This window comes from Nothobranchius furzeri, chromosome 13 (assembly GCF_043380555.1).
Source record: "Nothobranchius furzeri strain GRZ-AD chromosome 13, NfurGRZ-RIMD1, whole genome shotgun sequence".
NCBI classification, from domain to species: domain Eukaryota; kingdom Metazoa; phylum Chordata; class Actinopteri; order Cyprinodontiformes; family Nothobranchiidae; genus Nothobranchius; species Nothobranchius furzeri.
Window position 1 is genome coordinate 58,957,457 of NC_091753.1, and position 20,000 is coordinate 58,977,456.

A 20,000-nucleotide genomic window follows, 5' to 3' on the forward strand; every position below is an offset into this window, starting at 1 on the left:
AACGGCCAGGATGGCCAACAGGATGGAGATGACGGTGAGGGCTCGGGCTGCTTGGAGGTCCTGGGAGAGGGCAAGCATGGAGTCGTAGACCTTACACTGCATCTGCCCCGTGCTCTGGACCACACAGGTCATCCACAGACCCTCCCAGATGATCTGAGCTGTCACGATGTTGCTGCCGATGAAGGCCGTCACCCTCCACATGGGGAGGGCGCAGGCCACGACGGCGATAACCCATCCCAGGATGCACAGAGAGATGCCTATCAGCTCCAGTCCGACCGACATGCTGGGAGGTCTGCTGCTGCTGCAGGTGCTGAGGGATGCCTCACCCGAGGAGGAGGAAACGGAGAAGGTCTGGTTAAAAGGTCAAACTCGCTGGAGACTGGGTGATTTCAGCTCTCCACTCTCAGACTGTGCGGTGATCTGTTACCTTAATCTGACGAGCATCCTTATATAAACCTGGGCAGGTGCAGGGGAGGAGCCTGTGAAGGGGCTGACATCACTGAAGAGGAGGAAGGACCTGAAGCATCTGAGCGCTCCTGCTATCGGCTTACTCGACCCGTTCCAGTGAACCCGACCACAAAGAGGTCTTTCACAGCTGAGAGGACACAAGCGAGCAGTCTCAGACCAAACCCCTTTCCTCAAGATGCTCTCGGTGACGCCGAGTGTTCAAAACTTTATCGATCAGGAGAATAAATCCGTTTAAAGAGCTCTTCACTCACCTTTGTCTCACTCACTTACCAGAAGGATGCAGGTGTCCTTCTACGATTACAGGGTTTAACCCCCTCAGGTGTGTTTTTCCCCCAGAGTGGGACTTTTACCTGCCCGCATCGAGTTTGTGTTGCTCAGCGATCAGCAGAGAGTCATCTGGTGGCTGGAGCATCTCCAGAGGAATGCTCACCCCCCCATGGTCCATTAGTCTCGGACTGCTCCCGTTATCACGGAGTCCACGAACAGGCCGTTCTCTGTTTTAATTAAACGTTTGGGTTTTTGGTTCTGGCGGAGCCGGCTGTGTGAAATACGCCGTGGTGGAGGTTTTAATTAACTCTGTTCTTCATCCAACCCGAGCTGTAAGCGTGTTTATTTACGCTGCCAGTGATTTTATCAAAGAGACATCCAGAGAAGGCCGTCGGTTAAAGCTGCACCTGGGTTTAGAACCCGCAGTCTTCTGGCTGTGAGGCGGCAGAGCGACCAGTCGCAGCGCCACCAAGGCAAACAGGAAGTTTGATCAACCCCAGAAAGGTCCCGTCTCTCTCGAGTTACAAAAAGCCAAAAGCAAAGAAGGCAAAAGAAAAACATTGACCCTTTCCCAGGAGGCGGGGCTTCAGGCAGATGTTTGTTTAGTCCAAACCAAGAGGATTAAAGACCAAACCTAAATATTCATCGTAGTAAAAGTGTGCTACGCTGAAAGTAAATGAATCTTTGAGCTCTGCGGTGGGAGGGAGAGACCCGCAGCAGAACCTCCAAAGTGAACACGGGTCAGGAGTCGTAGGTATTTATATCAGCAGGCCTGATTACTCAGTTAATGTTTATCTGTTTTCATTTCAAACGTCAACGAATAAAAGTGGACGATAGTATGAATAGGAGGTAGGTTGACGTGTAAACTCCCAAGGCCCTTCTTTACACGTTCCCATGTTTCCAGAAGAAAATCCACTGCAAACTAGAATCCATCCATTCATTCGTTTGACCTAATTTACTCGTTTAAAAATAAAAACAGGGAAAGAAAAACAAACACAACAAAGAGTTCCGTCGGACTGAACTCTCATCGCTACGCCTCACTCGTTTCTTTTGCTGCTCTTCATTCATGTACAAAGTAATTGTTTGCGTGTGTTTCCTCACACTTGTGCCCAGTAACTCCGATAGGATAAGAGTGGAGTACGGAGCGTATGAAGAGTTTTCTGACGGAGGATGTTTTTTGCTAGGATGGCGAGACTCCGAGCTCCAACTTCCCCCGAACATATTTCATTTGTGGTTTCTGTCAGATTTGATCGTCCACAGTTACCCTTTCAGCGTTAACCATGTCGATAGTTACGTTTGCTGCTATGTATGTGTGTGTTTTTCCAGTAACACGAATTTGGTTTCATCTAAATTCAAAGTTATTTCATTTGAATCAAACCATTTTTTATTTTTTGCCTTTTTTAGTGATCGCCCCAGATTCTGCTGCAAATCCACACCGGAACAAAGAATGTTTGTCATCTTTAAATAAAACTCATTTGAAAGGTGTTGATACTCTACATATGCAGATCATTGATGTGCATAATGAAGTAAGTAAGCAATAATGAAAACTTTGGGCCTAGGACGGGTCCTTGAGGTATCCCACAGCTGATAAATATGGGACCAAACAGGCTAAATTAGCAACACTGATAACGGTGTGGCTAACCTAACACCCCCCCCCCCCCCACACACACACACACACACACACACACACAACTTGGCACTACTTGGTTTTTATTGTCATTTATTTTGATAGAAACAATTTTTAAAAATCCATAAAATTTGTGAAAATGCAGCTTTTTAAAGTCTGAACACACAAAAAACATCAAACATTATTAGGAGGAAGCTGATACTTTTCAAAATAAGATGACAGATTAAATGTTTGTTTTAATCAGGCGCAACAGGACGAACGCCCACCTGTGGCCTGAAACAGTCATCCAGGTAAATGGATGAAGGAGCTGTGGGTTTTCAGCATCCCAGAGGACAATCTGAGAAACATCTTCAGGTCTCTTCGACCTTTGACCCGGGACAGAGAGCAGACAGACCTTCAGACGTAATCTTGCTTTTCAAGGACACCTGAACCAGTCGTCTTGGCCTGGGAGTGCGCCGCCTTCGACGACGGCTTGTGCCTTCTCCCAGCTTTTTGTGGACAGCTGGAGCAGAGGATGCATCCACCCATGAGGAGAAAAGCAGCGGCGCTCCATCCCAGGTACAGAGCTTCTCCCAAATCCCTCTTCTGTCCTTGAGGCACGGTCGGATCTTTGAACTGTGCGATGATGAGGTGAGCTGTCTGCGACACGGGGATCATCAGGGAGAGAGCGGCCAGGATAAAAGCCAGCCCAGCAGCCATCATCACCCGAGCCTTAGCCCGCTCCTCCTCTATGCAAACCGTGTACTTTGCCCCCAAAGTGGCAACCAGCAGCCCCAGAGTTCCCATCACGATGGAGATGATGGCGAGAGCACGAGCAGCCTGAAGCTCTGCGTCCAGACCCAAAATGGTGTCATGCATCTCACAATGCAGAACATCTGTGCTCCGGAGGATGCAGGTCATCCAGATGCCCTCCCAAGTGACATCCGTCGTCACAAAGTTCCCCCCGGTGAAGGCCGACACTCTCCACATGGGTAAGAAACAAGTGAAGATGGAGAAGATCCATCCCATGGCAGCCAGCGTCACGGCGAGTATCTGCAGCCCAACTGCAGGCATGTCTGCAGCAGGTTCAGAGCAGAGCGGGTGTCTGGGTGTGCGATGGATGCTTTATACGACAGGACCGAGGGAGGAGATGCTGCTCAAACAACTCCTTCAGTCAACATTTGAACTTTCAAAACCCCAATTTCAGATTATCAGCAGCTGCAGATGAATCACTGATCCTCCACCACAGCAGGTTGTTGTTGGGGGGGGGGGGGGGGGGGGGGGGCTCTCAGCTCTGGAGGAGTCAAAGATTAACAGCGAGGGTAACGAGAATTGGATTAGTCATTGAAGCGACGCCTAATTTTAGCCGTGGGACCTGGGTCAGCAGGTTTTCTTTACCGGTTCTGTCCGTTTGGGTCTAGTTCTGAGCAAAGGATGACTTACTTTAAACACATGTTCTGACTTCAAAGGGAGGATTGTTATCTGAACAGAATCCTGTCAAATCGTCCCAACTTTTACAGGAACGCGTGACAGCCGTCGACTGGGAGGTTTTAGGAGTCCTCCAGCTGACGTCTCTGCTGAGGGACCGGTCGTGTCCTCCCACGAGCTTCTGCACACTTCTCTTCCTTTAAAGCTCAAGCAGGAAGGGACGCCAACAACGACTTTTAAATCTCACGTTCAGCCGAAGGCGCTTGTGGGGGAAGGTCGTGCACAAGCCGAGCTGGGGAGGGGGAGGGGGGGGTCTTATCATAGGTTAAAGGTTAACTTTGTGTTTCACTCTGAGATTCTGCTAAGCCAGCAGCTAATTTAACCCAGATAAGTTGCTCTTTTACACACACACATTTATATTTGACGCAACTGGGATTAAAATTCCACGTATTTTACGACACCTGCCTCACAGGAAACGTGCTTGTTGTCCTTTAGTCGACTCGTGCAGATGCTTCCTGGCTGCTGCCCTCGCGCACTAATCACCTCCCTCTGGTATTTTTTGGTTTCAGTCACATGACCTTCACATGCGGCGGCCCCTCTATGCACCTGCGTCTGCTCGGCGCTTCTGTTGCATCAGAATGGTTTAGAGAGACTCGCTCTTCGCAGCTGCGGATTTTTATTTTTATTTATTCGGTTAAAGCAGAAAGTCTTCTGACCTCGGGAGTTCTTCTCCAGGTCCACCGTTGCAAACCAGCAGGTCAATAGAGTCTTTGTGGCTCAGTTTCAGAGCAAGTGACACCCCCTCACCCCCACCGAGACTTTATCTCTGATTCAGTTTCACTCCCCAAATGGAGGACGAGCCATAATGGAGCGGGAGCAGAAGGCGCTCTTCGGAGACAAGCCTCCCTTTGTCTCCGTCCCCCTCAACTCTGACATAAAATACCTGCTTCTGGCTCTAGATGTGCTCCTGCAGGAGCTGAGCTCCTGCTGCTGTGGGACCCGGCTGCATGACAAGTGCAGGCTTGCTGAGTCAGCCTGTGGAGACGGTTCTGCTCTTTTATTCAGAAACTTTACAAAAATAAACATCTTTATCAGAGATGACCTGAAAGGATCAACATTGTTTTATTCAAATGAACAAAATCTGCATGCAGACGGGAAAAGGAACACAGACGTGGAGGTTAAACGTCACATGATCAAACATAGTCTCTCCTGGTGTACCCGTTGTCTGATTTGGGTTTTACCGCAGAGTATCTGACCCGGGAAGCTGCAGAGGCGCCGCCGCTGGCTGATGTTGGTGGTTTTGGTGGACAGGAGCAACAAAGCAGGGCTCCCCCTAGAATGAGCAAGCAGGAAGCAGCCCACCCGAAGTACAGAGCATTCCCAAATTCCCTCTTGGCCGTCTCCTCCAGCAGCGGGTCATAGAAGCCCACTACGATGGCGTGGGCGGTCCAGGACACGGCCACCAGCAGTAGCAACCCAGCAACGACGAAGGTCACCCCAGCAGCCACCACCAGGCGGGGTTTGCTGCTCACGTCCCGGCTACAGTTGGTGCACTTGGCACCAGCCACCGACAGGCAGATCCCCACGATGGACAGCACCATGGAGACGATGACCAGAGCCCGAGCTGCCTGCAGGTCCACGGGGAGCCCCAGCATGGACTCGTGCACCTTGCAGTGCATCTGACCGGTGCTCTGCACCGAGCAGTTCATCCACAAGCCCTCCCAGATCACCTGAGAGATGACGATGTTCTGTCCGATGTAAGCTGCCACCCTCCACATGGGCAGGCCGCAGGCCACCATCACGCCCAGCCACCCCGCCACAGCCAAGATGATCCCGAGGATCTCCACGCCTGCAGAGTACATGTTCTGAGCTCAGTACGGGCGTGCAGCGAGGTTCTGTTCCAGGGATTTGTGGAATAGAAGGCCTTTTGTGTCCGCAGAGTCTCCCAAGATGACACTGGACCTCTGGGGCTCCTGCGGAGGAGTTTTTAGTGCGGGAGAAACAGATTCTACCTTCTTTATAGAGCTTAGAGGACTGAAGGTGGAGTCAGATCGAGGTGGCATCACGTTTACCTTCAAGCTCAGGTACAGAGCTGCCTGTGCGCTCAAGTCCACTCCAGCCTACCACGACAGAGAGAAAACAGAAATGTACTTCCTGGTTTTGTTTTCTTAACAAGTGAATACCTGTGAATTTAAAATCGGAGCCACATGAATGATTCATGTGCTCATTTACTCGTCGTTCTGGTGTAACTCTAACCTCCCTGAGTTCAAGCGTCTCAGAGTTTGTGACATGAAGCAATTTTCCAAGGAAAAACACTGAATCACTCATCCAGGTGAGTTTGTGGTGGTCTGAGAGGAAGAAGAAACCTTTTCAGGAGCGCTGCTGGCGACGTTTACGTTTAAATTAGAATAAAAGGGTCAAGAGGAGGGATGAGGATGTGGTCCCACGCGTCCGCCGAGAAAGGAGCATGTGATGAAATTTCAATCAAATGTTTTGGCCCCGAGGATTTTTTATGGGAAGGACTCAAACGTTAGGTAGTAGAACTCATAGGAACTTCCTTTGAACCTTCACAATAAGAGTCTTAAACATACAAAAGTACCTTGAAAGATGCACTTGAAAGTTTTACGAGAACAAAAACAACAGTACTATACTATATGAAAATAATAATAATATTAATATAATAACAATAATATTAATAATAATAACTATAATATTACTATAATAACAATAATAATAATATTAATAATAATAAATATAATATTAATATAATAACAATAATAATATAATAACAACAATAATAATAATATTAATAATAATAACTATAATATTACTATAATAACAATAATAATATAATAACAACAATAGAATAATATTAATAATATTAATAATAATAACTATAATATTAATATAATAACTAATAATAACTATAATATTAATATAATAACAATAATAATATAATAACAACAATAGAATAATATTATTATTATTAATAATAACTATAATATTAATATAATTATAATACTAACTATAATATTAATAATATTAATATAATAATAATAATAATAATAATAATATTATAATAACTACTACTAATAATAAATTATTAATATTAATAAAAATAAAATAACTCAGGTAATTCCATGCTGTAGTTCTTTTTTAAAACACAGAGCAGTTTTGTTTACCTGTTTTCCTGCAGGTAAACAAAACTGCTCTGTGTTTTAAAAACGAACTACAGCAGGAATTAGAGATACGACACAGCAAGAACACACCTAAGATAACTCAGGTAACTTTTGGTTCATTCCTCCATCCGGTTGCAGATTTATATGTTTTACGATCCTTTTTAAAGTAAAATATTTAAAACTGAAACCTCTTTTCTGCCCCTCTATGCTCCAGAGTGGCACCTCTAGCAGGAACTGATGTCTGACACCTCTGGAGGCTGTTGGTAGAGAAGTTCATGTTGTTGGTGTCTGAAGGCAAATGCTGAAAATATAAATATGCAAATGACATAACATCCGGTTTGATCCAGTCATGGTTGTGACACCATTTAGGATTAATTCTGCGTGGCCTTCAGAAGACTTTCAGAGAACAAAGTTTCCAAACTCCTACTTCTGACTCTTATTTTGAAGGATCAAAGGACTGACGCTGCTGTTCCAGTAGTAACTCACTTAAAAACAAGTTTACTGAGTAAAACCAGAACAAATGCTGTTGGGTTCTGGAAACCTTCAAATATTTTCCCCTTTTTTCTTTAAATTGTATTTTTAAAATGTTCTACCTTTGAGTTTTAATCTCAACACCGTTTCTACCTCCTCAGTGGCCGTCGTGGAGATGCTGAACCTCCAATAAAATAACAACAACTTCCAAACACGTTTAGAAAACAAAGAGAAGAACCGACCCTGTTTTAAACTGATTAAAGACGCCTGGACAGGTGGGAATGTCTCCTCCACCATCTGCTGGACAACGAGCCTTTTAGTTACACAAGAGAGCCTTTCATCGTTGTAGTCCTCTACTAACTAACAAAGGTCATCGTGGGTCAGAGGTCAGGAGGGCTCGAGCTTTTCCACACAAACTGAGCTACAGAGTTTACAGATGTCACTCAGTGAAAGCTGATTTTATTTTGAAGAAACGAGTAAATAATGACATCAGTTAAACAAGCTGAAATAACCAGGCAAAGGCACGTTAGTGTTGGTGCCTGCTGCTGCCTGCAGGGGGCGTCGCTCTTTCAGAGGGGCTAGGTCAACGTCAGCAAAAACACCATCATCATCATCATCATCATCATCACCTTTATTTATAAAAGCACCTTACAGACATATGTCACCAAGGTGCTGCACAAGACTAAACTAAAAAGATAAAAACAAAGAATATACAGGAACCCAATAAAAAAATTAAAACAGCAAAATACAAAACATCAGTTAACACACAGATTTAAAAGCCAGATTATAATAATGGGTCTTCAGCGCCTTCTTAAAAACCTCTACTGACGTGGAGAGTCGCACAGATAATGGAAGATCATTCCATAATTTTGGGCCTGCTACAGAAAAAGCCCCGTCTCCTCTTGTTTTGAGCCTAGTAGCGGGGACTAGAAGCACATGGTGACTCTGAGCGGAGCGAACGTCTAGGTATATATGGCTGTAGCAAGTCAGATAAATATTCTGGTGCCATCCCGTTCAGTGCCTTAAAAACCAATAAAATAATTTTAAAATGCACTCTAAAAACGACCGGTAACCAGCGCAGATCTGCCGGGATGAACAGAACATCCGTCTTAATATTTAATTCACCAGATCAGCCACCGCTGATGTTGATGCATCTTTCAGAGTAAAAGCAGACTTTTGGTTAGTTTTTGCTTTCAACCAGGAAATTAAAAATCAGTTAGAAAGAACTACACACGAGTGTGTGTGTGTGTGTGTGTGTGTGTGTGTGTGTGTGTGTGTGTGTGTGTGTGTGTGTGTGTGTGTGTGTGTGTGTGTATTTCTGCATTTAAAGCAGATTTAAAGTGTTACGACATCAAAAGTTGCTAAAATGAGAAATTTTTGTTTTCAGAAAGTTTTCCCGCCAAATCAGACGAGATCTGACTATAACTTTGTCACGAGACGGAGTCTATTGTCTTTCAATAAAGGGATGATGATTTTTAGATGCAGAGTCAGATTGTGATACGTGGAGGCAGCGTGAACTCTACTATAGAGCTACACGAGGCTACAGGTTTTCTCCTTTCAACAAAACCAAGAGGGATGTAGTCTTTGTTTACAGACCTGAGGTTGCTGAGTCAGCGCCAAGCTGACGTCGACCATCAGAACTCACAAGGGTTTTGCAGACATCCTACGCCAGTTACTGGAGCAACCCAGAAGTGTTTTTTGTCACCCTCAGAAGCCACGGCATCTTTTTGTTTTACTCTAATAAAGAAGGCTAGAGGCTAACGATGAGCTAACAATGCTAACGGTGAATTAGATGTTGTCAGCTCTAACAAAAACTCAAGAAACTCGATATTACAGTGAAATGTATCAACTTATGTGATTCGTCTTTGCTCGCCATCTAGAACCTTCTGGCGCTGATCCGTAACCGGTCGTTAGCCACGAAATGCACAGAACTACGGTATTCGTTTTGGGACATTGTCAGGTCTCAGAGAAAAACGCCTCGGGTTTAATTCAAAAACCCATCAGATGTCTGCTAGTCAAAAAGGTCTCAGGAAAAAAAAAACATCAGACAAAACGGAATCAGGAAAAACCCAAAATCCAACTTTTTGTTGAAGCCGTTTCCCTGATTCCTTTTTGTGTGATGTTTTTTTTTTCCTGAGGCCCTTTTGACCAACACTAATCAGTCAGAGGTTCGATGGGTTTTTGAATGAAACCTGAGGCTTTATTCTCTAATAGAGATGGGGAATCGTGGGATCAACAAGTCGTCTTCACGCCATCTTTTTCTTAAGTTCAGCAACTAAACCAGGTGACTTCAGTCAGCGCAGTGAATGAACCTGGTTCTGTTGCCGAGCAGAACAAAATCACGGCACAATCCCCATCTCTGTTCTCTACGGTCTGCTGTCCGACGCCTGAGACCTGAGGATGTCCTCAGATGTTCGCCGTACAGAACGGTTTTGAGAAAGTCACTGTTGCACTTTAGAAATGGGCTGCAGTAACCACATCGGTCCACAAGGTGTCCTTCTTACTCTCAGGTCCAGCTGCAGAGCCGGCGTGGAGTTGTACAGGAAGTAAGTAAATATCTGCGTTCTAATCCTGAGCCAGCTGGCCATCTGCCCAAAGATCAGGCAGGTAACCCTCACATCACCTCAGCTAGGAGATACTTCTGCATCCCAGAATGACACACACACACCTGGTCACAGGTCGGCCTGTGGCTCAAACTAGAGCATGTCCTTGTGTCGGATCCAGGTTGGATCACGTCCACACCGTAAACAAGCCGGGTCCACCTCCTCCGGAGGGCTCCGTATGGGTCTGTGTTCACATACGCTCAGAGGAACCGCACCGAAAACGGCTGCAGGTGTGAACAGGCCCTCAAACAGGTGCGTTCCATCTCATGGTGAGGCTGCGTTTGAGCTCATCACCACGTTCCAAAAAGGTTTCTAAATCTACACCGAATCAAGCATCGGTGAAACCAAAGCTACTTCATCCAAGCCCGGTCCTGGAGGCCCCTACCCTCTTCATCTGCCCCAACACACCTGACTTCAGTCAGCAGGTGATCAAATCTTTCTGCAGAGCTTCACCAGCAGCTCTGAGCCAGGTGTGTTGGAGCAGCAGAACCACTGAGACGTGCTGTACGGGGTTGGGGGACCTCCAGGACCAGGGCCGGACACCCCTGACGGAAGTTCATGAAACATCTGATTTGTCTAGAACTGGATCTCATCTGAGCTTCTGAGGGTTTCACCACGTCTGCTGCAGGTGCGTCGACGTGTCTGAACAGTTCACCAGAAACAGGTTTCCTGCTCCCGAACGTTCCCCCCCATGGGAGCGGGAACCAGTCCGACCAGGTTGTGTTTATTAGTTTCTCACTAGCTTCAGGAACCCCGTTACGATCCAAGACTCCCGCTGAGAAAACCAGCAGATTCCCTGAAGATGGAGGAGTTCCAACAACACCATCATGTTCTCAGATCATTTAAAGTTACACAAGTCACCAAATAAAAGCCTTGTGTGTTTAGTTTGAAGCGACCACTTCCTGTTTGCCCCCCCACCCCACCCCACCCCCGCAGCGACGAGCGCTCCCGTTTACTTTTGTGTTTCTTCCTTTAGAAACCAAATCTGTGATCAGGTTCAGAAGTTTCTCCCGGTACAAACTTTACGTCCCCTGGTTCCTCTTGGTGACGCACCTTGCTGGCGGGTAATGTCCCAACATGTCAGGATCAGTCAGAGATGTTTATCTGCAGCGCGCTGAAACCGTGACCCCCTGCACAAAGGCCTGAGGGTGGCTCAGACAGGTGCTGCTTTACATAACACGACCGACCAATCCCCAACCGGCACGCCTTCGTCGCTCCGCGTGTTCGTTTCTGTTTGCTGTTTACAGGTGAGAAAATAAAAGACCTGATTGGAAGTTGGTGGTTTTCTAAGCTGGGGTGGGGGCCCCACAGACGGTCACGAAACACCAAGTCTGGGGTCCAGAAAACAAATTAAATATCAAAATAAAAACTTCCACAAATTACAAATCATCAAAGGAGACGAAGGGAAAGGAAATGTTTGTTCTGGTGTTGCCGTAACCGACGGTTCTGGGTGTGTTTTGTGAACGTTAAGAAAAGTAGGAATGTCATTGAATAGGAGGTGAGATTTTTTTTGTCTACTTCCTTCAATCCTTCAAAATAAAAGTCTAAAACATACACACAAAGCTTGTAAAACAGTTGAAGTTCTCCAGGCAAACAGTGAAACTGAACTACTTTATAAATGTCATAAGTTATGGGGGTATGTTTGGGACTCTTATTCTGAAGGACTGAAGGAAGTTTCATCTTTTTTCTCCACATTCTACTTCCTGTTATTGTCTTGCATGGCCCTAAAGAGCCTGGATTAAAACATGTGTTGTATTCCCAACTGTAGATGTTTTGGCCCCGATCAGGTCGACTGGAGGGCTGGTCACCCGAGTGATCGGGTCGTTCCTCTGAGGTCTGGGCTTGCCTCTGGTTACTTGCTGACACTTGTTCCCCTTCAGCTCCCTCTGGCAGTTTCCCACAGCTCTGGGATTCAGCTCTCCTGGCTGCTGCAGAACGTGCTCAGCCCTCTTTTGCAAAACAAAAGAGAAAAGCGGGCGTTGCATGTCGTTTACGGCTTGTTCCACGTACAAAGCTTTAAACGCAGTTTTACTCTTAGCTCATATTTGATGTTCCTCGTGTGCCCCATGCATTCCCGAAGGAATCTCCTCCTGAAAGTTCCTGTCCTCGGCAGCTTAATTGTAAAATTCCTCCGTGACTTCTTACATGCAGGAAACCCAATCTCCAGAGCTGAACTCGGGCACCTTTGATGATGCTGCCTCGGATAAAACGGAGGTATTATGGTCCTAACGGTAGCCCTGGCTCTTAAACACTGGCTCTATTCATCTCCGAGGCCCTCAGGTTCTCCTAACTCCCCGCATCCCGTCTCACCGTCTCACTCAGTCAGACGGCGGTCTAACAGCAGAAATCATCTGGCTTCTGCCACCCGAGGACCTCTCTCTGCAGACGAATAAAAAGGTTTAGATGGTTAGAGAGCAGGACTGCAGAGTGGACGTCCTCTCCGTCGGTGTTTAAGGACCAACGTCTTCACAAGGTCAGCGGCTTTCGTCTTTTCTTTCATTCAGAGTTCTTCTCTGGTACGGAGAAATTAGGCCTGTTAGGAAGTAATGATGCGGTCCGATGAGGTACGTGTTGCTGTTGTGTTGAACCAATAGCCTGAAAGGCCTGCTGCTGTGACCTCTTTAACCATAGTGGTTTCTATCTGAAGCTCTTTAAGCAACAAGTTGGTTCCCCAAACACTTGGAGGGAGGAGGAGTCGGGAGCTTTTGTGATTTTGAGCGAGTGTTTGACTTAAAATAAGAATACGCAGATGTAGCAGATGAGAGATGGTCGTCGTAGAGCGTCATTTCCTTTTATATGCAGGCTGAACATGAAAATAGTCTCCTACACCTATCTCCTGCATTAGCTTCTGATAGAAAACAGACGATTAGACCTTCGACTTCCTGAAACAGGAGTGCCAGAGCGGCGGTTTTCCCCAGCGGATGCCTTACACGGCATTCTCTCCTACTAGAGATCACCGCAGACGTGTGAACATTAGGAGTCAGGCACCACTTTACAGTTTAAGATTTGTTTAAGGAAAAGCTTTGATCAGAAAATTCAAGAATCCAGAATAATTTTTGGGTTATTTCTGGCCTCCTGAAACCAGTTTCCGCCCCCCGTTGCCCGGTAACACCCACAGGAGTGAGTAAACAAGAGGTAAAAACCCGGTAAAAAGGTGTGGCTGAACGTCGTGTCTGTTTCCATCCGCACCAGCTGATGCTTGAGTCAGAGTGGTGCCTTTCCTCTAATGATTACCTGGCTGCAACAAAAACCCGACAGGATGAAACATGCCTGGTGATGGGAGTGGGGGGGAGACGACGTCAGCGCTCCATGTGACTCTGTGTCAACGGACGTGGAGCCCCTCCTGAGTTAAGAGTATAAAAGACCAGCCCCAGCCCCACAGAGCTTATTCACTCTCTCACGCTCGCCACGTTCAGGACTTCTAGCCGTTTTCCGGGAGCACCTGTGAGAAACCTTCTGAGACATGGCATCGGCTGGCTTCCAGATTTTGGGCATCGCCCTGGGCATCATTGGCTGGATTGGAGCCATCGTCACCTGCATTCTTCCTCAGTGGAGAGTCACGGCCTTCATTGGGCAGAACATTGTGACGGCTCAAACCACATGGTCGGGCATCTGGATGGAGTGTGTGGTCCAGAGCACGGGCCAGATGCAGTGCAAGGTGTATGACTCCATGCTGGCTCTCTCGTCGGACCTCCAGGCGGCTCGTGCGCTCACCGTCGTCTCCATTCTGGTCGGCGTCATCGGCATCCTTCTAGCCATCGCAGGAGGAAAGTGCACCAACTGCATCGAGGATGAAAGCTCCAAAGCTAAGGTCTGCATAGCGGCTGGAGCCATCTTCATCATAGCGGGAATCCTCTGCCTCACTCCTGTTTGCTGGACAGCAAGCGCCATCATTCGGGATTTCTACAACCCAATGTTGACGAGCTCGCAGAAGATGGAGCTGGGAGCGTCGCTCTTCATCGGCTGGGGCGCCTCTGCTCTCCTCATCCTGGGTGGTGGACTCCTCTGTGCCAACTGTCCTCCCAAAGATAACTATTCCGCCAAGTATGCAGGTCCTCGTTCTTCTGCACCCAAGGGAGGCTACGTCTGAGGGGGGCGGGAGAAGGGACTGAGAAAAGACTGAATGCTCTGAGGTCCGTGACGGTTGCTCATGAAGCCACGATGGTTATTTTTATGTGTTGATGCTGAGTAGCAGCTCTGAGATGTGGACCACACCCAGAAAAGCACCGATCAGAGAAGAGATCCGCCTCCTCCCGGAACAAGTTGTTGTTTCACCTTTTAGAACAAGTGTTTTTGGTTTTTCACCCATTTCAGTCGTTTATTTTTTTGTATTTTTACATTAATTTGAAAGTTCTTGTGAAAATAAATGTTTGCAAATGTAAATAAAGTTTTTTATTAATGCTGAACGCATGTTCTCGTGTTTTCTTCATAGATCTGATCACACATGTAGCTCCAGATAAAGGCTGCACTGTGAAGGAACGATTCATAATTCTTATTAAAGCTTTAACAAATACAGTGTTCAGTAAAAGTTGGACTGAGACCAGAGACTTACAGAAGACAAACATCTTTTATAAACCGTAACTAAAATTTCTCGTTTATTGAGCCGCTGCCTGCAGATCTGTTCGATCTCTCCCGTGTCACATGATGCTCGTGCTTCTTTAAATGCAACAACTAAACCTGGTTGCAGAAGAAAACAGGAACATGTATTCCTGCAGCCTGTGCACTCACCTGTGCAACACCGCCCCCCTGTGGAAGGACAAGAAAAAACGCCTTTTCTCCTGAAAACACACGCTGGACAAACAGGTTTTATAGTGAAATCTAAAAAGTGTGATGAGATAATTTACCTGTCTCTAAGCTGGGTACTTCCTGCTCTTATGTAAGTCTTTTCAAACACGAAGGAGTTCACCTGATGAACTTTAGTTTCTTCATCAGTAAGTAAAGATGGAGCCGCCCTCTCTTCTCCCGTCAGACTGTGTTTTGGGATTCTGAGCTGAAATTCTCCGGGTGGTTTTTTAAACCTCATATTTGGGATGTCTGATACTATCAGCTGTGATGGAGACTGGTAGATGATTTCACTGCCGTGAGATCCTGTTTGAAACAAGCAGCTTTTTAAATAAAGAGTCTGGTTCACAGCTGATTCGTGACCTTGAAGCTGTGGAGTTCTGCAGGTCAGCACATTCAAAAGGGCAAAGCCTCCATCTGTTTGTGTGTAAACTTTCTTCAGCCAATGGCAGCTGAGGATTCTGGTATCACAAACCCTCATCCCTTCATCGCCTGTCTCGCCACATAAGAGCTCATAAATTCAAGCTTTCACCATTTCAGCAGCTTTCCTTTCGACTTGAGGGGATTAAAGATGGTTTCTCAGGGGATTCAGATGACGGGCATCCTGCTGGCCTCCATCGGCTCTCTCCTGGACATCATAGTCTGTGCCTTACCCATGTGGAAGGTCACGGCTTTCATCGGAGCCAACATCATCACCGCACAGGTCATCTGGCAGGGCCTGTGGATGGACTGTGTGGTACAAAGTACGGGCCAGATGCAGTGCAAAGTGTACGACTCCATGCTGGCTCTGCAACAGGACCTGCAGGCGGCTCGCGCCATGATCATCATCTCCATCATCCTTGGGGTCTTTGGCGTCGTCATGTCCATCGCTGGTGGGAAATGCACCAACTGCATCGAGGATGAGGCATCCAAGTCGAAGGCCAGCATTGTTTCTGGGAGCTTGTTCATCATCTCGGGTTTTCTCGTCCTCATCCCAGTCTGCTGGTCGGCCCACACCATCATCACCAACTTCTACAACCCACTGCTGCTGGATACGCAGAGGTATGAGATCGGAGCGGCGCTGTACATCGGCTGGGCCGCTACTGCCCTTCTGTTGATGGGAGGGGGGCTGCTGTGCTGGAACTGCCCCCCCGATCAAAACCAACACTACGTTAGGAAATTCACCCCCGTGAAGTCTGCCTCCACTACCAGAGAATACGTATAAACTGCTGTCAGGTTCCTGCACGGACTCTGAGAGTCGATAAGAAACCAGGAGGGCTTCAAACCCCCACCGACCTTTTTTTTTTTACTGAACAGAATTTTCATCGGAAAAACAAATCAGGTTTTCCAGGAGGAATTTACAAATGAATGAAATCAAGCCTAAAACATTTCTTCTTACAAAACGAGTAGTTATTTAAGGTATTTTACCATCGTACACATAGAAAAACCTCTTCTTCTCTAACATTTCACACAAATATCTCTTGATTGATAAGATTCTGTTTTTATGATTACAACATTTTGGGTAAATATTCGAACTTTCATGTCATAAACTATGTAAATAAACTCTACAATAACTGGATTAGTACTGTTTAATTCATTTTTAACGGAAAACGTTTAACTCTTGACTTAAGAAGCCGGAGGGGAACATATAAGTATTTTTGGGGGGTGAAAGGGACGAGATTCAGGTCCCGGACAAGACCCCGATTGTTGATATTGTGACCAAAACATAAAACGTGAAAGTCAACCAATAATTTAAGTTACATAAAACCATCATGATCAACGATTTTTATCATGGGATGGAGTACACAATTGGACTTCAGCAGAGATGTTGGGATACGCACGGAAACGCTAACACAGCAGCGCTAGTGTGGCGACAACAGAGAGGTAGATTTAGATCTGAGGCTTCCAGTGTGAGGCTGGTGGGCCACCTGTGGCTGTTAAGGCCTTTGACTGAAACTCATAATGGTGTGGTTTTATTTATCTAGAAAGATTTCTGATTATTTTCTGCAAAAACACAAATAATTGTAGTTGTTGAGCAGTTGAAGAGTTTTAAAATAAATAAAATGATTTGCTTTTAAATGAAAACAATAATTTTAGTGGCCCTGTGAGCACGTTCAGTTTGATGATTTTGGCCCTTGTCTAAACATATTTGGACACCACAGACCAGATGTTTGGATGAATTAAGCTCCACCCCTCCAGGTGTTCCACATCAAGTCAACTGTTGACCCTGACCAACCACAGGTAGACCTGCTGCAGGGCTGTGCTTTAAAACATTGAAAATCATTTAGTTCTTCTTTGTTTTAGCGATAAAAACCATCAAAACTCATAAAAACAGTTAAAGTTCTCCTTAGGTGAGTCACTGAATCCAAAATGGGTCAAAACTTTAAACCAACGTGGATTAAAGTTCAGCGTGAGACACCTGGGTGAGTGAGCAGTTGTTTTTAGCAACAGCTAAAGCGTCATGTGGCCAGGGCGTGTCTCACCTGTGTTTACACGCTGGTTTCTGTCACGGGACCTCAGAGCAGAGACACTTTTAGTTTTGCTCCGAGTGTTTTCAGCTTCAGGTTCGACGTCCACCTTCACCTGGGACGTCTGGGTTCAACCAGAAGGCTTCATCGTTAAAAGTTCTCATCTCTGTGCAGAATAATCTTGTTTTTTTTAATGTAGAATTAACGAAAGTGGCCCAGTCTCAAAGGAAATCTCAGAACAAAAACCCACGAGAAGTAAAAACCAAAGCCTTTCGGGTCTCAGGAGGTGGAAGCAGAAATCGTTTACTTCATTTATCTGAAATTGTAAATGACCCGCCCTTGTCTAGCTTCTCTCTGAGTCAGAGGACTCCAAAGCGTTTTACAAGGAATAATTCACCCCATCACTCCTAAATTCACTCTGAATGTTTGTTCATCTGGAAATCTAACATCTCTTCATCTGATGCAAAAACAATGTGATGATTTGGTACACAGCTCTATGGTATTTAGTTTAAATTGTCACAAGAATTGTATTATTTTTAATTATAGCTCAGCCGTTTGACACTAAAGCATTTATTAACATTAGAAATGAACACTTGGATGGGTGGATGTTACTTTAACTCATGTAAACTCATCAGATAAAAGAATTTCATCGTTTTCAATTCAATTCAAATCAAAAATACTTTAATCAATTTCCCTCTGGGATTAATAATCAGAATCAGAATTAATCAGAATTAATCATTAATCTAAGTCCCTAACTTCAGCTGGTGTCAGGACTCCTGGAGTCGATACGTTCATTTCAGATCAGCCATGAACCCTAAACGAGCTCTTCAGCCTCAGAGGTCGACATTGTTTAAAAGCGAGTGCCACTCCTCTTCCTGGGACAGAAAGAATCTGGTTCGGCAGGAGGAACTCACTCGGCGACACCTCCTCCCCATTCTGAGACCAACTGATGAGAGGGCTGTGTCACTCGGGAACCTGCAGCTCTCGAGAAACGTTTCACTCCTCTTCGGCATGGGGAAGATTGCCAAGGAAACAGCCGGCCAGGTCATCAGCTTCATCGGCCTGGTTCTGGCGGCGGTGTGCTGTGGGGTCCCCATGTGGAGGATGACCACCTACATCGGAGCCAACATCGTGACGGGTCAGCTGGTCTGGGACGGGCTGTGGATGAACTGCATCATGCAGAGTACCGGTCAGATGCAGTGCAACCTGATAAACTCTGTGATGACCCTGACGCAGGACCTGCGGGCCGCCCAGGCCCTGGTCATCATCTGCCTGGTGATCGGCTTCATCGGCTTCATCATCACTTTCATCGGAGCCAAGTGCACCACCTGTCTCAAGTCCGAGCAATCGAGCGCCAACATTGTGATCAGTGGTGGCTGTCTGCTCATCATAGCTGCGGTCCTGATCCTGATCCCGTGCTGCTGGTCTGCTGCGGTCACCATCTCAGACTACGACAGCTCCGTGGTCACCAGCACGCAGAAGAGGGAGCTGGGAGCCTCCATCTACATCGGCTGGACGGCTGCTTGTTTGCTCTTGATAGGAGGAATCACCCTGACCACCTCCTGCCCCCCTCAACAGTCGATGTACCCGCAGTACCCCCCAGCACCGATGTACCGGTACGCACCGGCGACCTACGGCCCCACGTATGTTCCTCCATCCAACCGCTCATACACACCCGCAGGAAGCTACATGCCCAGCAAGCCCTACGCTGCTCCGGCCACCTACTCGCCACGACAGTACATCTAGAGCCAACCCAACACAAACAGACATTTCCAGGAGTCTGAGCCGGAAATAACAGACTTGTTGTTAAGTTAAGTGTGGTATGTAGTCACTGTCATCCGAGTCCTCTCCTGCATTCACGTGTTGCTATGAAGTCAAAAGTCTTCGCACTCCAGTCACCTGCATCCTCTTTTATTGTGAAATCTTTTGTTCGTATATTTATTTTTATGGACTTCCTGCCTCAAGGCCACAAAACTGACTTGTTTTCCTGCAAATGACCTTTTATCTGTCAGGTGATTAAATAAAATGTTTATATTTTCACCTCTGCTTGTGGAGTCGTTTTCATGATATTCAACTATGCTAGCTCACCTAGGAGCCTATATCTAGGTAGAGATGGTAAAATTGGGGGGGGTTAACGCATCATTCTTGTTCATTCAGATATTTGCCGCTCTTGATGACATCAAATCTTAATTCTAAAACATTTATGAGGCTCATTTCCATTTTTAAGTGGATTAAAACCCCTGAATCATGTCTGTCCTGTCACTAATCAATCAACATTAATCAGTAGTAGTGAGGGTTTGTCGTTCTCGTTGATCAAACTGAAATAACTTCCAATCTTGGAGCCGTTTCTCTGACTCCAGAACAAAAACAGACTAAATAGGCAGAAAAAAGCACCTTAAAGGAGTCAGAACGTGGTTCTGACATCTGGTGAAACTCTGTTTTTCTCACGTCCCAGCCCTCTGTCCAATCAGCATTCGTCTCCAGGCGGAGCGGAGTTTAAATGCCTAATGAGTCGTTTGCATACAATCGCCGAAACCACACAGAGCAGATACTGGCAGGAATCTGGTCGGACTGGAGAACCCGTTCGTCCTCCTGTTTTTGGTCAGAGGGGAGGATGCTTTGGCCCCACCTTCAAGTCCTTAAAGCTGACAGAGATGTGACACAAGCGTCAGTCATTCACAACTTCACAACCGACCCGCGCCTCTTGCTTCAGCTCCAACTCGGAAGTCATCATGGTGTCGATGGGACG

At 46.3% G+C, this 20,000-nt stretch overlaps 8 protein-coding genes across 10 annotated transcripts in view; 5 read left to right on the forward strand and 3 right to left on the reverse strand.

The window, feature by feature from the left end:
• Window positions 1–1,567, reverse strand: part of LOC107379817 (claudin-3) — a 2,948-nt gene extending 1,381 nt beyond the window's left edge. The window contains exons 1-3 of one of the 3 annotated variants that reach the window (XM_054743345.2): window positions 739–1,567; window positions 428–595; window positions 1–310 (exon numbers count right to left, since the gene is read on the reverse strand). The exon at window positions 1–310 is cut by the window's left edge and continues 1,381 nt beyond it. In XM_054743345.2, the coding sequence (XP_054599320.1) occupies window positions 1–310; window positions 428–444 (327 nt within the window). In that variant the 5' untranslated portion in view covers window positions 445–595; window positions 739–1,567. Of the gene's footprint in view, window positions 311–427; window positions 638–719 lie in introns of those variants that run through there. The other 2 variants (XM_054743347.2, XM_054743346.2) reach the window with 2 other exon arrangements.
• An 868-nt stretch (window positions 1,568–2,435) lies between these two features.
• LOC107379966 (claudin-4) lies at window positions 2,436–3,607 on the reverse strand. Its single transcript, XM_015950930.3, has one exon. It carries the CDS (start codon window positions 3,413–3,415, stop codon window positions 2,759–2,761), a length of 657 nt encoding a protein of 218 aa, XP_015806416.1. The 5' UTR covers window positions 3,416–3,607; the 3' UTR covers window positions 2,436–2,758.
• Window positions 3,608–4,713: 1,106 nt separating this feature from the next.
• On the reverse strand, window positions 4,714–5,697 carry LOC139062549 (claudin-4). The gene has a single exon (XM_070543695.1). The coding sequence runs from the start codon at window positions 5,629–5,631 to the stop codon at window positions 4,963–4,965; it is 669 nt and encodes a 222-aa protein (XP_070399796.1). The 5' UTR covers window positions 5,632–5,697; the 3' UTR covers window positions 4,714–4,962.
• Window positions 5,698–12,416: 6,719 nt separating this feature from the next.
• Window positions 12,417–20,000, forward strand: part of LOC139062550 (claudin-4-like) — a 19,525-nt gene continuing 11,941 nt past the window's right edge. The window contains exon 1 of the mRNA XM_070543698.1: window positions 12,417–12,495. The gene's annotated coding sequence lies outside the window, so the exon portion shown is untranslated. The remainder of the gene's footprint in view (window positions 12,496–20,000) is intronic.
• Window positions 13,394–14,428, forward strand: LOC139062551 (claudin-4-like). The gene has a single exon (XM_070543701.1). It carries the CDS (start codon window positions 13,486–13,488, stop codon window positions 14,110–14,112), a length of 627 nt encoding a protein of 208 aa, XP_070399802.1. The 5' UTR covers window positions 13,394–13,485; the 3' UTR covers window positions 14,113–14,428.
• Window positions 14,533–16,362, forward strand: LOC107379814 (claudin-4). The gene has a single exon (XM_015950737.3). It carries the CDS (start codon window positions 15,376–15,378, stop codon window positions 16,006–16,008), a length of 633 nt encoding a protein of 210 aa, XP_015806223.3. The 5' UTR covers window positions 14,533–15,375; the 3' UTR covers window positions 16,009–16,362.
• On the forward strand, window positions 17,441–19,291 carry LOC139061579 (claudin-4-like). Its single transcript, XM_070543697.1, has one exon. It carries the CDS (start codon window positions 18,059–18,061, stop codon window positions 18,995–18,997), a length of 939 nt encoding a protein of 312 aa, XP_070399798.1. The 5' UTR covers window positions 17,441–18,058; the 3' UTR covers window positions 18,998–19,291.
• Window positions 19,829–20,000, forward strand: part of LOC107379813 (claudin-4) — a 1,090-nt gene continuing 918 nt past the window's right edge. The window contains exon 1 of the mRNA XM_070543700.1: window positions 19,829–20,000. This exon is cut by the window's right edge and continues 918 nt beyond it. Within this exon, the coding sequence (XP_070399801.1) occupies window positions 19,984–20,000 (17 nt within the window). The 5' untranslated portion in view covers window positions 19,829–19,983.